General features: G+C 43.4%; 1 protein-coding gene across 4 annotated transcripts in view; it reads left to right on the top strand.

Moving 5' to 3' along the window:
• The window catches only part of glra2 (glycine receptor, alpha 2), a 219,206-nt gene extending 199,003 nt beyond the window's left edge, over positions 1-20,203 (top strand). For all 4 annotated transcript variants that reach the window (XM_055644380.1, XM_055644379.1, XM_055644383.1 and 1 more), the window contains exon 9: positions 19,636-20,203. In XM_055644380.1, the coding sequence (XP_055500355.1) occupies positions 19,636-19,911 (276 nt within the window). In that variant the 3' untranslated portion in view covers positions 19,912-20,203. The remainder of the gene's footprint in view (positions 1-19,635) is intronic.
• The last annotated feature ends 581 nt before the right edge of the window (positions 20,204-20,784 follow it).

Genomic DNA, 20,784 nt, shown 5'->3' with positions numbered 1-20,784 from the left:
AGATTTAAGTATCAACCATGATGGTCCAGATTTACATGTAGGCTGGACTGGGTAAGGACGGGAGAAGTCCTCTGCTGGAAGACATTCATGAGCCTGGTGTATTTTGCAACAATTCAGTGTTGTTATTTAAATTCCAGAACTGAACCCACATGTTGGAAGGGTGTCAGCCCGAAACATCACCTATTCCTTTTCTCCAGAGATGCTGTCTGACCCGCTGAGTTACTCCAGCTTTTTGTGCCTATCTTCTGTTAGTCTTGGATTCTGGGTAGGGGCAGCACAGTGGCGCAGTGATACAGTTGCTGCTTCAAATCGTCAGAGACCCGGGTTCGATCCTGACTGCGGGTGCTTGTCTGTACGGAGTTTGTACGTTCTCCCCATGACCTGCTTGAGTTTGCTCCGGAATCTCCAGTTTCCTCCCACACTCCAAAAACGTACAGATTTGCAGGTTAATTGACTTGGTATAATTGGAAATTGTCCCTAGTGTGTGTAGGACCAGTGTTAATGAGCGGGGATCCCTGGTTGTTACGGACTCGATTGGCCGAAGGGCCTGTTTGCGCGCTGTATCTCTAAACTAAACAAAAACTAAACAAATTAGTTCCGACATTTTCGCCACCTCCAACGTGATCTCACCACTTGCTACCATCTCCTCCCCTGTCTGCTTTCCGTAGAGACCGCTCACTCCGTAACTCCCTGGTCAATTCGTCCCCTCCACCCGAACCACCCCCTCTCCGGGCACTTTCCCTTGTAACACTTGTCGCTTTACCTACCCCCTTGACTCCATTCAAGAACCCAAGCAGTCTTTCCAGGTGCGGCAGAGGTTCACCTGCACCTCCTCCAACCTCATCTATTGCATCCGTTGCTCTCAATGTCAGCTGCTCTACATCGGTGAGACCAAGCGTAGACTTGGCGATCGCTTCGCCAAACACATTCGCTCGGTTCGCAATAACCAACCTGATCTCCCGGTGGCTCAGCACTTCAACTCCCCCTCCCATTCCGAATCCGACCTTTCTGTCCTGGACCTCCTCCATGGCCAGAGTGAGGCCCACCGTAAATTGGAGGAGCAGACTTCATATTTCGCTTGGGCAGTTTACATCCCAGTTGTATGAACATTGACTTCTCTAATTTCAGGTGGTCCTTACTTTCTCCTCCCCTTCTCAGCTCTCCCTCAGCCCTCTGGCTCCACCTCTTCCCTTCTTCTCCCCCCCACCCTCACATCAGTCTGAAGAAGGGTTTTGACACGAAACGTTGCCTATTTCCTTCGCTCCATAGATGCTGCCTCACCCGCTGAGCTTCTCCAGCATTTTTGTCATTTTGTCCAACAAATTAGTTTGGTATTTTCATGGTTGTGCCACCATTCTAGCAAACTAACTAATATTTGAATATTTCATCTTTACTATTAATACCACATATTAAAATAGCTTATTCCCCCAATAAACTACATAACAACACTTATTGGAACACAGAACAATACAGCACGTAATGTCGAGATCTTTCTTCAGGTTCCTGGTTCAGAATCTAACGCAGAAATGGACAATGAAACTGCAGATGTTGGAAAATCGAAGGTACACAAAAAAGCTGGAGAAACTCAGCGGGTGCAGCAGCATCTATGGAGCAAAGGAAAAAGGCAGACAGAAGGGTTTCTGAAGAAGGGTTGGAAGGGTTTCGGCCTGAAATGTTGCCTTTTTCCTTCGCTCATAGATGCTGCTGCAGCCGCTGAGTTTCTCCAGTTTTTTTGTGTACCAATGGACAATGAAACCCTGAATCAGGTGTAGGCCTCTCCACACAGTTATTATACCCCATTCTCATCATGTAGGGAGCAATGAATTTTAGAACTACTGCACAAATAAGACATGTCTTTCTTTCTTCCTTTCTTTTATATTATCATCTAAATTTGTTCTGTGTGACTGTTTATAAACATTATTTTATTTACATTTCCTCATGATTATGAGTAATTTCTTAATATCGTATAACATGAAGTTTACATGCCCGAGACAATGTAGCAATGTTACAAAATTTTGAGATTTAAAAAATCAAGTCTGCAATTTATCCCATCAGATAAAGCATAACAATAAGTTTAATTTGACACGTAATTCACTTTCATATCTCAAGTAATAAAAAAGTTATGGCCATTTTCATACTCGGAAATTAGCATCTTGTTCCCTATTGATTTTCTATGGACATAACAAAAAATCTGTGATCGAGGACAGTCAAAAGCCCAGAACCTTCTTAAAAATTAAGAGAACTGAATGGAGTTTTCAGTTATCATAGATTGAACCATTCTGAAACAAATATAAAATAATCTTACTTGGATGACCTGAAATTAAAGCATATAATTAGTTAGTTACCCAATTGTAGCTAATTTCAAACTTCAATTACTAGATCTAAACATCTATCCATTTCTTAATAAATGATTAACATTTTTAAATAGCCTAAGTGTCCAAATAATATTCACAAATAATTCACAATAAAACATGATTTTTAAATCTCATTTACATCAATTTATAGGCCAAATGGAAGGAATTTAGTGTTCAATTGCTGTAAATTAAAGTCAATTTAAATCGACTTTCTAGTGGGTTCCTGTGAACGCGCTGGTTTAGAACGTTCACATTGCAGTGGATTTGTGCCCTCAAAAGCCCAGAAAAATACTGCGGGATATAAAGAGCCCAAAATGAACTATTCGCTATAGAAAACTTTATATTACAGGGTTCTTAAGAAGCCCCTTTTAATGTAAAAATAAGGTACATACCTTTAATTGTTTGCTTTATAAAACCCTGGGGCTGCGAGAGGTCGCGGGTTGAGAGAGTGATTTTTAAACTACTATAGTTATTTTACAAGGCCATAAAAACTAATAATACCTTTTGCGACGGGGTCTTTCAGCGATTTTCCGTTAATGATTTACTAGGCTGAACATTTTCGATTGCAACAGCCTAGTAAAAATCGCGTTTTAAACCCGCCCCCTCTAAACAGCGCCAAAATCACGTACAAGGGGTGGGGCAGATTCTCAGACACGAGATTTTGTAACATACCTAGACAATGCTGTGAGATAGAAAACTGATTACTGGATCCAATTGGGGACTTTATAGTATATGAAGGTCATCAAATTATTTCCAGGACCACCGTGGATATGTGCAGTTTCGTTCAACAGAATACAGACACAATTCGATACGACTTTTGCAACATTTATTTTTGTGTGGATAGCTAGCAAGCAGGACATCATTCCTACAGGAGCAAATGTTGAAAATGAACATGAGGCTGTGGAGGCCAATTCAATAGATATTTATGGGGCAGAGATATATATAGAACCTTGATTAGTAAGGGCGTCAGGGGTTGTGGGGAGAAGGCAGGAGAATGGGGTGAAGAGGGAGAGATGATCAGCCATGATTAAATGGCAGAGTAGACTTGATGGGCTGAATGGGTCCATCTTATTACTTATGAAGTTATGAGGCCAGCTTTGGTGAAACTTAAAGGAGAGTTGCCTGAGCAGGCCACAGAACAGCCACGCGTATGAGGAAGGTTTTCCACAATTCCCATGTACAATTTTAGTTTAGTTTAGAGATACAGCGTGGAAACAGGCCCTTAGGCCCACTGATTCCACACCGACCAGCGATCCCTGCACACTAACATCACCCTACACACACTAGGGACAATTTACACTTGTACCAAGCCAATGAACATACAAACCTATATGTCTTTAGAGTGTGGGAGGAAACCAAAGATATCAGAGAAAACCCACGTGGTCACGGGGAGAACGTACAAACGTACAAACTCTGTACAGACAGCACCCGTAGTCGGGATCAAACCAGGGTCTCTGGCGCTGCAAGTGCTGTAAGGCAGCAACTCTACCACTGCGCCATTGTGCCGCCCATCAGGAAGATTTCCCCAGTTACAGTGTACATCATGTAGAGTTTCCAGATACCCATGTGAATTGGGATGTTTTCCCCAATTTGTTAGTGCATGAAGAAGATTTGCCCTGGATCCCGTGTGCATCAGAAAGATTATCCCCCAATTCCCTGTACATTTCTTCCAGTTGCCATGTGCATCCGGAAGATCACCAGAGTCACTATGTGCATCAGGAACATTTTCCAGCCACTCTGTGCATCAGGACCAGGGTTACCAACTTTCTCACTCCCAAATAAGAGACAAAAGGTCAAAATAAGGGACAAATTCCCAACGGCAATTCGTTGACCGACTCTGCCGTGGCTGGGTGCATGATGAGTTGGCCCGGGTGCTGGACTGCACACAAAGCCCAGCCGGCAGGTCAGCTGAGTAGTTTTGGCCCGGGCGTAACGTCGCTCGCCAAGTCGGGAGCCCCATCCAACTCATGAACCGATGTCAGCGGTAAGCGTAGGTCCGAAGGTCGGACAACTGGCCGGGCTGCCGACTGATGGGGCCACGGGCGAGGCGCTGCTGCTGCACTCCATGGGTTGCACCACATCAGGACGGGCGAGGCGGGGCCGGACTGCTACGACTCAGACCCCTCGACCTGAATAGTAGCTGTCAAATACGGGACAAGGGCAGTCCCGTATGGGATAAACCACTTTAGCCCAATATGCGTAATGTCCCGGCTAATACGGGACAGTTGGCAACCCTAGTCAGGCCGATTCCCCCAGTCACACTGTGCATTACAAAGGTATCCCCATTCCCACATACATCAAGAACATTTCCCTGTTGCTATGTGCGATTTTGAAGTTTTCTTCTGGTTGCTATGTGTAACAGGATGATTTGCATTTGTTTACATTACCATTATGAAAATAAATTATCCCTGCTAGCATTTGGAAAACAAATGATTGCAACATTTCAACAGATTTATGAAATATGCTTTTGCTTCTTCTGCTTAATTACACTTATTCTTTTCACAGTTTCCCAGCTCTGATAATTCTGCTCTGTTGGTTTAACTTCCTTGATTAAGGCCTCCAAAGATTTAGTACGGGTGTCAGGGGCTATGGGGAGAAGGCAGAAGAATGGGGTTAGGAGGAAGAGATAGATCAGCCATGATTGAATGGTGGAATACACTTGAGGGGCAATTGGCCTAATTCTGCTCCTAACACTTATGAACATGATTAGCTCATCTCATTCTATAACTCATGTCTCCAGTTTTCATGAAGCTGGAGAGTGTTTTTCACTTCTACACTAGTTAGTCAGTTGAAACAATCTTCACCCCTGTCAGGAGAGGAATAGGAAATATTATTGTCCTCATGGAGTATGTTCATTCTTCTTCTCTTAATAAGCTGAAGAAATAGCTATATATCAGTCTGAAGAAAGGTCTCGACCTTATACGTCATCCATTCCTTCTCTACAGAGATGCTGCCTGTCCCGCTGAGTTACTCCAGCATTTTGTGTCTATCTTTGATTTAGATATATAGATAGATAGATAGATTTAACCCAGCATCTGAAGTTCTTTCCTACACAAAAAGCTATGCTACTAGCTCTGATGGATGCATTTGGTGGGATGAGAGGGATAGACAGAGTTGATGTGGACAAGCGTTTCCCTTTGAGAATAGGGAAGATTCAAACAAGAGGACATGACTTCAGAATTAAGGGACAGAAGTTTAGGGGTAATATGAGGGGGAACTTCTTTACGCAGAGAGTGGTGGCGGTGTGGAATGAGCTCCCAGTGGAAGTGGTGGAGGCAGGTTCATTGGTATCATTTAAAAATAAATTGGATAGGCATATGGATGAGAAGGGAATGGAGGGTTATGGTATGAGTGCAGGCAGGTGGGACTAAGGGGAAAAAAAAAATTTGTTCGGCATGGACTTGTAGGGCCGAGATGGCCTGTTTCCGTGCTGTAATTGTTATATGGTTATATGGTTATTTACAGATTTCATGGATCTGATAATTGTGGTTCTTCTCCGGAGGGTCTTCAGAGGGAATTATTTCATTTCCAACAAAGAATTTCTCAACATAATTTCTTGCTCATTGAAGTCTCATTCCTATTCTAGCCTTATGATATATCTTTAGAGATGCCACATGGAAATGTGGCATCATGGGCATGTCCAACAGGCATTTTTTTAGGCGACTACAGGCGACTAGGCAGTCGCCACATGGTCGCCGGGGTGTGGCCTGTATGGTCGTGAGTAGTCTCCTCAGTCGCGCAGAGTCATAGCGTCTTTCTGGTCACTGCAAAATAAAAACTTTTAAATATTTTCGACGACAGTGGGTTTGATGCCTATGAGTGTATATTGACTTCTCCGGACGTAGGTGCTATGGTAGGTTGTCGCCAGGTTAATGTAGGTTGTCGCCAGGATGACATAGGTTGTCGCCGGTGCTGACTTTGGTGAATTCCATTGGCGACTACCTACCTCAACCTACGTCAACCTGCGACAGGTACCGGTGACTGAATTGTCTTACCTTGTCGTAGCTTGTTGAGGTGTGGTCGAAGGTGGACGTCCTAATGGTCACCGGTTGTCGGTAGCTTGCTGTAGCTTGGTGTCTATTAGGTGGTAGGTTGTTGTAGACATTGTCGTGGACATTGTCGTAGGGGGGTCCAGTCGCTGATTTCTCGGCGACCTGCTACGACTATGACAGTCGCCGGCAGTCGCCAAAAGAAATCTCCTAAGTGGGACAGGCCCATCAGAAGGAAGATTCTAGCATGGTTAGCAGATTGGCTGGATGGCAGTAGGACAAGAGTGGCAATAAAGGGAACTTTTTCTGGTTGGCTCCCAGTGACTAGTGGAGTTCCACAGGGATCAGTCCTGAGGTTGCTACTGTTCATGGTGTATATCAATGATTTAGATGAGGGGATTGAAGGCATTGTGGCTAAGTTTGCAGATGATACAAAGATAGGTGGAGGGGCAGGTAGTGTTGCGAAAGCAGGGACTCTGCAGGATGACCTGGACAGGTTGAGAGAGTGGGCTAAGAAGTGACAGATGGAATACAGCGTGGCAAAGTGGGGAGTCATGCATTTTGATAGTAGGAATAAAGGCATAGACTATTTTCTAAATGGGGAGTGAATTCAGAAATCGGAGGTGCAAAGAGATTTGGGAGTGCCAGTGCAGGATTCCTAAAAAGTTAATTTGCATTAAAAGTCAATCAGTAGCAAGGAAGGAAAATGCAATGCTAGCATTTATTACAAGATGGCGACACAAACAGGGCGAAGGCTCTACAAAGCGCTGGCTAGAATGCATTTGGAGTATTGTGAATAATTTTGTGCCCCATATCTGAGGAAGGATGTGCTGGTGCTGGAGAGGAGATTTACGAAAATGATCCTAGGAATGATTGGTTTAACATATGATGAGCATTTGAAGGCACTGGACCTGTACTAACTGGAGATTGAATGGGTGAGGGGGGTGAAGGGTGCTCATTGAAGCTTACAGAAGGCTTGGATAGAGTGGATGGGAAGAGGATGTTTCCACCAGTGGGAGAGTCTAGGACTAGAGGTCATAGCCTCAGAATTAAAGGATGTTCCTTTAGGAAGATGAGGAGAAATTTCATTAGTCAGAGGGTGATGAATCTATGGAATTCATTGCTTCTGAAGGATGTGGAGGCGGTCAATGGATGTTTTTTAAAGGTGGAGATTGATAGATTCTTGAATAGTACAGTTGTCATGGGTTATGGGGAGAAGACAGGAGAATAGGGTTGAGAGGGGAAGGTAAATCAACCATGATTGAATGGCGGAATAGATTTGATGGGCCGAATGGTCTAATTCTGCTCCTTCTAATGAACTTACGCAACAGGCTCATCGGCACACCAACCATCAATCACCCGTACATTAGTTAGAGGTTAGAACACCTTCGCATCCTACACACTAGGAGCAATTTACATAAGCCAATTAACCTACAACCCTGCATGTCTTTGGAATGTGGGAAGAATCCAGAGCACCTGGAGGAAAGCCACAAGGTCACAAGGAAACGGTACAAATGGTGCACAGACTGCACCTCTGGTTAGAATCGAACATGGGTTTCTGGTGCTGTGAGGCAGCAGCTGTACCACTGCAGCACTGTGCCGTCCTGTAAACTGTTGTATGGTTGAGAAGCAAGCAAATCACTTGATTCGCCTCTGTCATAGAATCACATCGAAAATGCACACATCATTGCAGAAAAATTAGCGGGTTTCATATATTACACTGCAGTTTATTAAAATAATATATATCAGCAAGTTTCAGAAAATTTAGCTTGGCTATTGAACACTAATCTGGATTTGAAGGGAAACAGCAACTCGTAGCAACAAATTCAAAATCGTTCTTTGGCCTGAACAAATTTGGAAGCTGATTGTGGTGTTAGGTGTGAGGGACTGGCTTCAGTTTGTGTGGGATTGGCTTCAGTTGAACTCATCATGATCTAAATTGAATGCAGCCATGCAGTGCTGATAATAAGAACAGGGTAAAAACTATCAGTGTTCAGGCAAGTCTCCTGTCATATATATACATGTCTCTGAATAGTTCCAGACCTGCTCAGCTGGGGCGGTCACGGTGAGCACAGCGGTAGAGTTGCTGACTTAAGGGCCTGTCCCATTTTCACTACTTAATTCAAACCCTCCGCGAGTTTAAAGGACCTAAAAAAAAATTCAAGATCGTGGTAATCTACGAACTCGTACGACCTTCCGCGACTATGTTCACAAACTCCTACGAGTATGTCTACGAATTCCCACGACTATTTCGATGCCCTCCTTATGAGTAAAAAGTTGCAATTTCTTTCATCCCGAACATTTTTTTACTCGTGGACATTTTTTATCGGGCTGGAAAAAACGTTCCGACTTACTTGATGCCACGAGTACCTACGGCTAGAATAACGAGCCGCCAAGATATATCTACGAACTTCTACGACCTCCTACGGACTCGTTACAAACATTCTGCGAGTTTGAATCAAGGGGAAATCTCGGGAGAATTTGTGAATTACCTCGTGAAAGTGGGACAGGCCATTAACAGCACTTACAGTGCCAGAGACCTGGGTTCGATGCCAACTACGGGTGCTGTCTGTATGGAGTTTGTATGTTCTCCCTGGTGACCGTGTGGGTTTTCTCCGAGACCTTTGGTTTCCCCCGACACTACAAAGACCTACAGGTTTGTAGTTTAATTGGCGTGGTGTAAATGTAAATGTAGAGTAGTGTTATTGTGCTTGGATCAATGGTCGACGCGAACTCAGTGAGCCAAAGGGCCTGTTTCCATGCTGTATATCTTTAAAATAAACGAAAAAATGAAATAAAGCTTGCCCACAGAGGCTTGACATTAAAATAAATGGGGATTTTCTCCCTCTGTATAGAAAGACCCCTTCACCACTGATTTTGTCAACCTGCAGCTGATCTCTTAGTAGAATGGAACCATTCCCATGCCAAACCTGGATGTTGAGCTGGAAATGTGAAAATATGGAAATACGGGCTGGAAAACTCCTGGGACTAAAACCTGGCCTTTTCAAGTGAGACCGACATCATTGCTTGCCTTTCGCAGATGACCAGGAACTGTTGATGGATTGTTTGATTGAATTGATTGAAAGTTGCAGCTTGGAAAAAGGTCCTTCGGCTCACCGAGTTCACGCCAAGTATCACACTGTTCTGTGTTGACCTTGTTTCACAAACCACTTCCTACATATTAGGGGCAATATCCAGAGGCCAATTAACATACAGACCCCCACGACTTTGGGATGTGAGACACAACTGGAGCACCCAAAGGAAATTCATGCGGTCACGGGGAGAACATGCAAACTCCAACGTTAGAGGGTATATCTATAAGGTGAGAGGGGGAAGTTTAATGGAGATGTGTGAGGTAAGTTATTTACACAGAGAGTGGTTGGGACCTGGAGCACATTGCCAGAGATGGTGGTGGAGGCAGATATGATAGTGGCATTAAAGAGGCTTTTGGAGAGGCACATGGAAGTATAGGGAATAGATATGAAGCCACTTCTACTGGTAGATGAGATAATTTTAACTTGGCATCATGTTCGGCACAAACATTGTTAGCCGGAGGGACAGTTCCTGTGTTGTACTATTCTATGTTCTACAATCATCCCAACTCCTGTACTCAAAAGCTTGATTGATCAGACCGAACGCCTTCTTGACCATCCTATTTACAGCTGACGCCACTCTCAAGATGCCACTGTTCAATAATATTCACCAGGGACCTGCCATTCTTGGTGAAGGTGCTGCCCTGGTTTGACTTGTCAAAAATGCAACACGTCTCAATTATAATTTACAGACTACTTTAGAAAGTGTAAAGAAGGGTCCTGACCGGAGGCATCACCATCCGTGCAGATATGCCGTCCGACCCACTGAGTTACGCCCATGCAGATATGCCGTCCGACCCACTGAGTTACGCCCATGCAGATATGCTGTCCGACCCACTGAGTTACGCCCATGCAGATATGCTGTCCAACCCACTGAGTTACGCCAGCACATTGCTTTTTTCTTACAGACTAAATAGTTGATCAGGCGTCGGCCATATTAATCCATGTTGTCCGAGGATGACTTGCCGTCATGTCTTGTTATTTGCTGAGGCTGGAACAGTTTCTATTCCGTGAAGTTGCATTGTTGCAGAATCCACCCCACAGTTGCTCATTGCCTCGATGTCCATCGACTCGAAATGTGGCCCAGCATCCAAGTCCAGGCACGGAGATTAACAGATGCCCCTCCGTCAGGTTTGCAATGCGTGAGGTGTGCAATAGAAACATATCCCCATTCAAAAGACCAGCAACTCGTCAACAACTTCAGTTCAAGAAAGATTACGCAGTGGCGGGCATCTGGTTCATTAAGTACTACACTGATTAGATTAAATCAATAACTCTGTCAGCAAAGATTGACTGCGGTGCAATCCACCCACTTCAGCTCTCTAATTGAAGCATGTAAACGTGGCCTTCTCCTGCCTGAATAACTTTGACCAGGCCATAAGGTGAAAGCCTTCAGTACTCGCAATGCACAAGGATATACAATAGCAACAGGTGCAGGCCATTCAACTCCTTGAGCCCATTGTACTGTGCAATAATATCACAGCTGTTTGGTAGCTAACGCTGTATAGCCACTTTGATCCCAAATACCATTCCTCAGTTGAAATTTATCAATGTCCGTTTTCAGATTTCCAATTGAGTCTTAGTCTGGTTAGGTTTTTGGAGTTTCCTGGACTCCTACCATCTGACACCACTTCTGTAGGGCCTTGCTCCAAGACTTCCCAGAGAAACTTCTCTTTAGACTTAAGCAGCAGGGAAACAGGCCCTTGGGGCCCGCTGAGTCTGTGCTGACCAACAATCACCTGTACAATAGTGTATATCATACACGCTCGTTACAATTTACAGACCTACAAACCTGCATATCTTTGGGATGCGGGAGGAAACCGGAGCACCCAGAGGAAACCCACGTGGTTACAGGGAGAATGTTCAAACTCCGTTCAGACAGCACCCGTAGTCGTGTAAGGCAGCAACTCTACCGCTGCGCCACCGTCCCGCCCAGCGTGCTCTTGGACCATTGCGTGCAGTTCTGGTCGCCGTATTATAGGAAGGATGTGGAGGCTTTGGCAAGTCTGCAGGTTTATCGGAATGTTGCCTGGATTAGGGAGAATTAGCCTGAGGTTGTGCAGACTTGGAATGTTTTCCCTGGAATGCGTAGGTTGCAGGGTGACCTGATAGAAATATATCAAATTATGAGGGACATGGATAGGGTAGATAGTCAGAAATCTTTCTCCCAGGTTGGAAATATCAAATACTAAAGGGCATAGCTTTGAGGTGTGAGGGGCAAAGTTTAAAGGAGATGAGCAGGGCCAGGTTTTTTACACTGTGAGTGCTGTGAGTGCCTGTAACGCACTGCCAGGGGCGATGGTAGAGGCAGATACAATAATGGCATTAAAGAGAGTTTGGATAAGCATATGGATATGCAGGAAATAGTGGAATATGGATTATATGCAGGCAGATAAGAGTTGATCTTGGCATCATGTTTGGCACAGACATTGAGGGCCGAATGGCCTGTTCCTGTGCTATATTGTTCTATGTCCTATGTTAACTGTGCTAGTCATCATAAACTCTGCAGTGCCTGAGAGGGTTAGCACGGAAATACAAGCCTAGTCTATGTTACCTGTTCTCCTAACAATACACATTTTGCCTTTGTAAACCCCAGTCATCATTGTGTTAAGCCTGCGCTCTGGTGTTTGCAACAATGAAGTCTGGAGTGAGGGATAAACGGCCTGCAAAGGGCGGTTGATGCCAGAACGAAGGAAGCAAGATGTGCACGCCATCTAGTGCATCTATAAATGAGAAGGTGCTCCATGAAGGACTGAATCAACACAGAATATTGATTTACAACTCGACTTTCGAGCAAAAGCAGTGAGGTGCTTTGTCGAGGAATTGTGGTGATCTTGCATGTGGAGTGTTATCAGAAATAGAGGGCCAAAACTGTCCCCTTGAGTGACTGACAACATAGAACTTAGCATACAGCACAAGAACCGCCCTTTGGCTGACAGTGTCTGTCCCAAATAGGATGCCAAGGTAAACTAATCTCCTCTGTCTGCATGTGATCCATCCCTTCACTCCCTGCATATCCATGTGCCTCTCACAGAACCTCTTAAATGCCACTGTTGTATCTGCTTCCACCACCCATACAAAACATTTCAGGCACCCACGACTCTCTGGGTAAAAATACTTGCCTCACACGTTTCCTTTACATTTTCCCTGTCAGATCATATAGCTGCCATCTATTCTTTGACAGTTTCACCTTGGGAAAAGGTTCTAACTTTCTACTCGATGCCTCACATACGTTATATACCTCTATCATGTCTCTTCTCAAACTCCAATGCTCCAGCGAAGACAATCTAAGTTTGAAGAAGGGTTTCGGCCCGAATCGTTACCTATTTCCTTCGCTCCATAGATGCTGAGTTTCTCCAGCACTTTTGTCTACCTTTGATTTTCCAGCATCTGCAGTTCCTTCTTAAACACAATCTAAGTTTGTTTAGGAATGTGTAGGAAGGAACTGCAGATGCTGGATTAAACTGAAGATAGACACAAAACGCAGGAGTAACTCAGCGGGTCAGACAGCATCTCTGGAGAAAAGGGATGGGTGATGTTTGGGGTGAAGGTCTTCAGATGAGAGTCAGGGGAGATGGAATTGAAAGATATAGACGGTGATAAATAGATATAGAACAAATGAATGAAAGGTGCAAAAAGTAACGATAATAAAGATAGCTGTGAGCTAGGTGAAAACGAGTTGCAGACAATGAGACTCAACAAGATGACTTTGCAGTCAGTACAACAACTTGGGTGGGGGAGGGACGGAGAGAGAGAAGAAGCAAGGGTTAATTGAAGTTAGAGAAATTCATACCACTGGGTTGTAAGCTGCCCAAGCGAAATATGAGGTGCTGTTTCTCCAATTTGTGTTTGGCCTCAGTCTGACAATGGAGGAGATCTAGGACTGAAAGGTCAGTGTGGGAATGGGTAGGGGAATTAAAATGTTTGGCAACCGGGAGATCGAGTAAGTTTGTTCCTACTTCCAGTTCTCAAATGAAGCACACAAAAAAGGGGGACAATTGTTTATTTCAATATGAGTGTCTATATGCTGGCCTTTTGTACCTTAGAGTCCAGGCACATGGTTTCAGCAGAGGATGGACTATATGCAGTGCATCAGGAGGCTTCATCTGCAGAAAAATCCACAGCTTACGGAGAGCTCATTTTTGACAGCTGGTTAAGCTGGGGACGGGGCTTTCCTGGCTGCAAAAACTGTAACAGGTTTTAAATGTTTCTGACATCAAGTACTATTTAAACTATTTATACTGAAGTAAGGTATTTTTTAATGGATTGGGTTTTTTAAAGTTAAAAACTTAGAAGTTAACAAAGAAATCCCAAAGCATAAATAAATAAAGCATTAAAGTAATTATAGACAAGTTCTCTGTTGCTTCCTGATCCTTTGCCTGCTTTGAAATCAGTGGGGATGCAGAAACTGCTGCAGGTATGACCTGGCTCAGGAGCTGATAGGGATTCCCTCTGGGATAATGGTGGGGACTACAAACACGACTGAACTTGTACCCCAACAGTCCTTTCAGGTTAGGCAGAGGTTCACTTGCTCCTCCTCAAACCTTATCTATTCCATCCGTTGCTGAAGATGTGGGCTCTTATACAACAGTAAGACCAAATGTGGATTGGGCGATCGTTTCACTCAACACCTTCGCTCAGTCCGCCTGGACCTACCTGATCTCCCGGTTGCCAAACACTTCAATTCCCCTTCCCTTTCCCACACTGACCTATCTGTCCTAGGCCTCCACCACTGTCAGAGTGAGGCCAAATGCAAATTGGAGGAACAGCATCTCATATTTCCCTTGGGCAGCAGTGGTGTGAATATTGATTTCTCTAACTACAAGAAACCCCTGCATTCCCTCTCTCTTCATCCCTCCCCCACCCAAGTCACACCAGCTTCTCGGTCTCACCTAACAAAGCTAATAATGACCTGTTTCCTTTATCATCGTTACTGGTTTGCATATCTTTCATTCATTTGTTCTATATCTCTCTCCATCACCGTCTATCTCTCTCGTTTCCCTTTCCCCTGACTCTAGTCTGGAGAAGGCTCTCGTACATGTGTACGTTTTCCCCGCAACCGGGTGGGTTTTCTCCGGGTGCTCTGGTTTCTTCCCACATTCCAAGGACGTACAGGTTTGTAGGTTAATTGGTTTGGGTAAAATTGTTAAAAAAAATATATATATATATTAATATTAAAATATTTTAAATAATAAATATTAAAATATTAAAAATTAATATTAAAATATTAAAAATAAATAACGAAAGAAAGAAAAAAATAAAAATAAAAAATAAAAATTGTAAATTGCCCTTAGAGAGTTTCGGAATGTGGTAGTGGATGGGTTGATCGCTAGTTGATGAGCTGAAAGGCCTGTTTCCACGCTGTATTACTAAAATCTAAAGACTAGGCAACATTGGCCTATTTTTCTGAATGTCTCCTCATTAGTCCTGAAATCTAGCAAAACCCTAATGACCTCTATTCTACTTACTCTCCTGATTAAATTTTATCTGTGTATGCTTCGTTGTCACCTTTCCCTAGCTAACAACGTTTCTACATTTTCCATTTTCTGCATCCACTTTGATCTCTCGTTGTGACATCTTACCCTTCGATATCTCTGTGTGTCTCTCTCTCCCCGACACTCAGTCTGAAGAAGGGTCTCGACCCGAAACGTCACTCATTCCTTCTCTCCAAGAGATGTTGCCCGTTCCGCTGAGTTACTCCAGCATTTTGTGTCTATCTTCGGTGTAAACCAACAACTGTGGTTCCTTCATACGCAAGAATATTCTTCCTGGTTTGATCAACTTGAGACTCTGAGATAACTCTCCAGACATGGTCACCACAAACTTCTATGTAAACAAAAGCAAGAAAACTCCAGCAGCTAGAAATCTGTAATTAAAGTAGAAAGTACAAGATGTATTCATTAGGCCAAACAAGGAAACGCAAAGCAATGGCGAAACTCAGCGGGACAAGCAGCAACTAAGGAGGGAATTGACAGACAGCGATTAGGGTTGTGATGCTTCTTTAGACTAAATTGAGTCGGGGGGGGCTGGGAGAAAGTTGAAAAGAGAGGTGGGGGTGGGACAAAGACTGGCGAATGACAGGTGGATGCATGTGAGGGGGGTGATTGGCAGGTAGGTGGAGTAAGTGACAAAGACTAGAGGTGAAATGGAGACAAAAGATAAAGGAAGAGGAGGAGGAGTGAAATGTAAAACCAAAATATCAGTGGAAGGGAATAGCTGGGAGGGGGGAAAAAGTGGGGGATAAAATGGAAATGAAGACTTAAAATGGAAATGGGGACTCGGGGGTTAGTGATGAGTGTGGGAAGGAGGGGAAAGACTAAGGTGACTGGGCATGTGGGAGATTCTAGGAGGAACGTGTGCCTACTGAGTTGGGTAGGTCCTGGGGCCAGACACAAACTGGAGGAACATTACCTCATATTCCGCTTGGTAGCTTACAACCTAACGATATGATTATTTAACTCTCCAATTTTAGTTCACACAGGTCTTTTCTTCCCCCTTCTATTTATTGCCCACCCCTCACCACCACCCTGGTGTGCACCCATTTCTCCCACTATCAGGCCTCTCTCCTCCCCATCCATTTCCACTTATATCTCTCCCTCTGGCTTTACATTGTACTTCTCAGACACTCTACTTCTCTCCTCATTTGACACCGATTTGTCTCCTTGTCTCCTTTGTGTCTTCTTTTGTTACCCTTCTGTTTTCTTTTCACCTCTAGTTTTTTTGTCCTCACCTCTGCCAACCAAAACCCCAGTCACCATTTTCATAAGGGATATGAGCAGAATTAGGCCATTTGGCCCATCAAGTCTACTCCGCCATTCAATCATGGCTGATCTATCTCTCCCTCCTCACCGTTATCCACCTATCATTTGCCAGGCTCTGTCACATCCCCATGTCCTTTGCAGCTTTCAACCCCCTTCTACAATCAGTCTGCAGAATGGATTCAACCCAAAACATCACCCATTTGTCCTCCAGAGTTGCTGACTGACCCGCTGTTATTTAAGAGTTGGGCAGAAGGGTCTCGACCTGAAACGTCGCCCATTCTTTCTCTCCAGAGGTTCTGCCTGTCCACTGAGTTACTCCATCATTTTGTGTCTACCTAAGAAGTATCCAACCGCCACTCTGTGAAGCATTCTCATTCCATTCAATTCCAACTTTTAATTATATATTTTTATTGTACTTTGCCTGTAATTAATTCAATCTAAGTTGTAATCTTTGGTTGTTGCTATCCATGTTGCAGAAACAGGAGGATTGTTGCCCTTTTAGGGATTCTTCACTTTGGAGATAACATCTTGTTAACATTTGGAGATAACATTTTGGAGAAAACATTGGATGAGAACATACAGGGCAATGCTAGCAAGTTTGCTGATGATACAAAAGTTAGTGGTTTTGCAGATAGTGAAGATGGTTGTGAACAATTGCAGCAGGATCTGGATCGATTGGCCAGGTGGGCGGTGGAATGGTTGATGGAATTTAATACAGAGAAGTGTGAGGTGTTGCATTTTGGGACATCGATCAAGGGTAGAACCTATACATTAAATTGTAGGCCTCTGGGTAATGTTGTGGAGCTGAGGGATCTAGGAGTACAGGTACATGGTTCCATGAAGGTGGAGTCGCAGGTAGATAAGGTGGTCAAAAAGGCTTTTGGCACTTTGCCTTCATCAGTCAAAGTATTGAGTATAGAAGTTGGGAGGTCATGTTGCAGTTGTATAAGACATTGGCGAGACCGCATTTAGAATATTGTGTTCCGTTCTAGGCATTGTGTTATAGGAAAGATATTGTCAAGCTTGAAAGGGTTCAGAAAAGATTTACGAGGATGTTGCTAGCACTGGAGGGTGTGTGAGGCTGGGTCTCTATTCGATGGAGCGTAGGAGGATGAGGGAAGATCTTATAGAAGTATACACAATCATGAGAGAAATAGATCGGGCAGAGTCTTTTGCTTAGAGTAGGGGAATCGAGGACCAGAGGACATAGGTTCAAGGTGAAGGGGAATTTTTTTATAGGAATCAGAGGGGTAACTTTTTCAAGATGGTATGGAACAAGCTGCCAGAGGAGGTAGTTGAGGCTGGTACTATTCCATTGTTTAAGAAACAGTTGGACAGGTACATGGATAGGACAGGTTTGGAGGATTATGGACCAAGCGTAGACAAGTGGGACTAGAGTAGCTGGGACATTGTTGATGGGTGTGGGCGAGTTGGGCCGAATGGCCTGTTTCCACATTGTATTATTCCATGACTATGACTCTAAAATGAATGGAAATTAATGTTTCTTTTTGAGCAAAGCTTTAAATTGGCTTCTCTCAGACTTTTTGCCTTGGAAACAATCCCAATGACAATTCACCAAAAGTGTGGGAAAATATATACCATATCAAGTAGGTTTCTGAAACAGAGTCTGAAGAAGGGTCTCGAGCGAAACCATTCCTACTCTCCAGAGATGCTGCTTGTCGCGCTGAGTTATTCCAGCTTTTTGTGTCTATCTTAGGTTTCTGAATGGTTACTTTAGAGGATATCAAAGTGTATTTGAAATATTGGGTGAACTTTCGTAGTTTCAGCACAGGGTAGAAGCCCAGGCAGCCAGCTGTGACAACATCTGCACAGTAATCTGCTGCTCCTTGGTAGCTTGCATGCACATCGACTATTCAAATATTTTAATATGCCTGTAATGCTCCCAAAGAGATATACTTGGAATACATAACATATTTGTTAATTGGTTTATTGGTCAATAAAAAAATAAAATGTATGTAGGTGGTGGGAAATGTACTGGAAATGATCTCCTGAGATAAGTGATGTAGTGGGGAAAATTCTTGCCATCGGGAGATTACAATTCCAAGCAAGTAATTTAACTACCACTGGCTTACTCGTGCCACTCTTGGGATGATAGCCTTATTGAATCTTGTAGCTCAAGTCAAGTTTGATGCATTTGCCAGTAAATACTCGAGACTGCAAAATGATATTTTTTCTGTAAGAATAAAATTTCAATGAGGTAAGAAATGTTCAACCAGCAATACTAATGTTAAGATTTTTAAATTTGTGCTTACTGCATCTCAATTAGACGAAGGTAGGAGAATTAACCTCGCTTCCAGGTCAAACCACAACATTCACTATAATTTTTGGATATTTCTTCAAAAAAAAGCAATCAGGTTTGTATGACATGATCTCCCACATAGGGTTATAGTTCCCAGGTTTCTGCATGCAGCCTTTCTTAAGTAGAGGCACAACATTAGATACCCTCCTGTCTTCCGATACCTCACCAGGGTCTAATAATAATTTATAAATCTCAGCCAGGGCTCTTGCAGTTTTTTATGTAGCTTCCCACAGTGTCCTTGGATATATCTGATCAGGCCCAGGAGATATATTTAATTTCATATGCCTAAGGACATCCAACATCTCCTCGACCGTAATACGGACGGCCTTTTATACATCTCCCTTAACCGTTCCAAGTTCCTCAGTCTTCGTGTCTTTCTCCATGGTAAAAACACTCATGGAGGACCTTGCTCAACCTCCTGCGGTTCCACATGGAAATGACCGCTTTGGATTCTTCGGAGTCTTACTCTCCCTCCAGTTAAACTCTTTCCCTTAATGTATATATAAAATCTCTTGTGATTTCCTTTATTTTACCTGCCAGAACTACCTCCTGCCCTCTTTTTGCCCTGCTGATTTTCTTCCTGAATATGCTCCTAAGTTCCAAAAACTCCTCCACCGATACACTTGCTCTCTGCTGCCTGTATGCCTTCTTTTTTTTTCCTGACCAGAACCTCAATTTCTCTCGTCATCCAGGCTTCCTTCTTCCCACCTGCCTTGCCCCTTGACATCACTCTTTTAAAAGCATTACACTTTCCAGATGTCTTTTACCTGCAAACAATCTACTCCAATCAACTTTAGCATGTCCCTGTGTAACACCATAAACATTGGTCTTGCCTGAATTTAGTATCTTAACATCGGCACACCCTGACTTTATCCATAAAGAGATGGTTTGCCTAAATACTGTAACTTTGGCAGGGCAAAAATAATGGTGGATTTATCTAAATCAGGTTGTAACTTTTCAGATTTTTTAACATTCTCAAGATTGTGCACATCATTGGCAAGGTCAACAATTCCTAATTGTCTTTGAGAAGTGAGTTTGAGAAGTTTGTTGTGTGCCTTATTCAAGAACTGCCAATGTATTCTTGGACTGTCCTTTCTCATCGTCCCTTATCTCCCACAGGATAATGATTTGGTTCTGGAGAGTCGCTTCAACTTCAGTGGATACGGGGTGGGTCATTGCCTTCAAGTCATGGATGGCAGTACTGTCACGACGGTCGCTCCAGCTCCTCCACCGCCACAGCCCACGGATGCAGAAGCCGTCAGGAAGAAGTTCATTGACAGAGCAAAAAGGATTGACATGATATCCCGTGCTGCCTTCCCTTTGGCATTCCTAATTTTTAACATCTTTTACTGGATTACATACAAAATTATACGACATGAAGATGTCCATCAGTAGTAGGCAGTAGGCAGCGTGCCCTAGCAGAAGGCTTGTCCTCGCCTGGACTGTGCGTGACCAAGTTGTGCTAAATAATCTTTATTGTTCACTGTCTCTCAATAAAATGACTAACGCAGAATGAAGAAACGCTTAATGTTTGCATTCAGTTGGGATAGCAATAGAATGCAAAACTTTAAAATCCTAAAATAAGGGCGCAGTGTACTGCATTAACCTTCGAGACGTCTTCTTCCAATGTCTGCCCTTGACTGAATTATTTTTCTCTGTAAACTTGCCCATTGCCAATTCTGGAAGCCTGAGAAACCTGGGCTTGAATGATGTTAGGGGACGGAGGTTTGGGGGGGAGGGGGGTTTGGGGGGGGAGGGGGGGGTTGGGTGTGGAGAAGGAAGAGGAATAGAGGCAGTGGATCAAGGAGAAGAAAGCAAGTGGAAGGTTGATTCATATTTTTAAGGAGTGGTAGTTTTTATGGATATGCAACGGAAACAAAATATCACTTTTTTTTCAAAGATTGGTATGTTTACAATGGTTCCAGTACAATGAATCAAGAGCGGACCAAAATTTTACAGAAAACCACTGCCTTTATATTAAAACAATATCCAACTGAGCTGCATTCCATTCTTTGTAGACATTAGTGATCACCAGGCTCATTTTGTGATTTTAAGCATTCTTTCTACATATATATGTGTGAAAACAAAATTATTACTGATATTCTGGTGGAACATTTTAATATTTTTCACATCAGAAAGAAAATTAATAATTGAACTAAGATATTAAAACTATGTTTAATGTCATGTGATTTATTTAATGGCACAAAAAGTCAGATTGTAATCACTTATTATTTGAATATCTAGGAAGATCCTCACAACTTTAAAATA

Source organism: Leucoraja erinacea, chromosome 13 (assembly GCF_028641065.1).
Source record: "Leucoraja erinacea ecotype New England chromosome 13, Leri_hhj_1, whole genome shotgun sequence".
In the NCBI taxonomy this organism is placed as follows: Eukaryota; Metazoa; Chordata; class Chondrichthyes; order Rajiformes; family Rajidae; genus Leucoraja; species Leucoraja erinaceus.
This window is presented reverse-complemented; position numbering and strand designations above follow the sequence as displayed.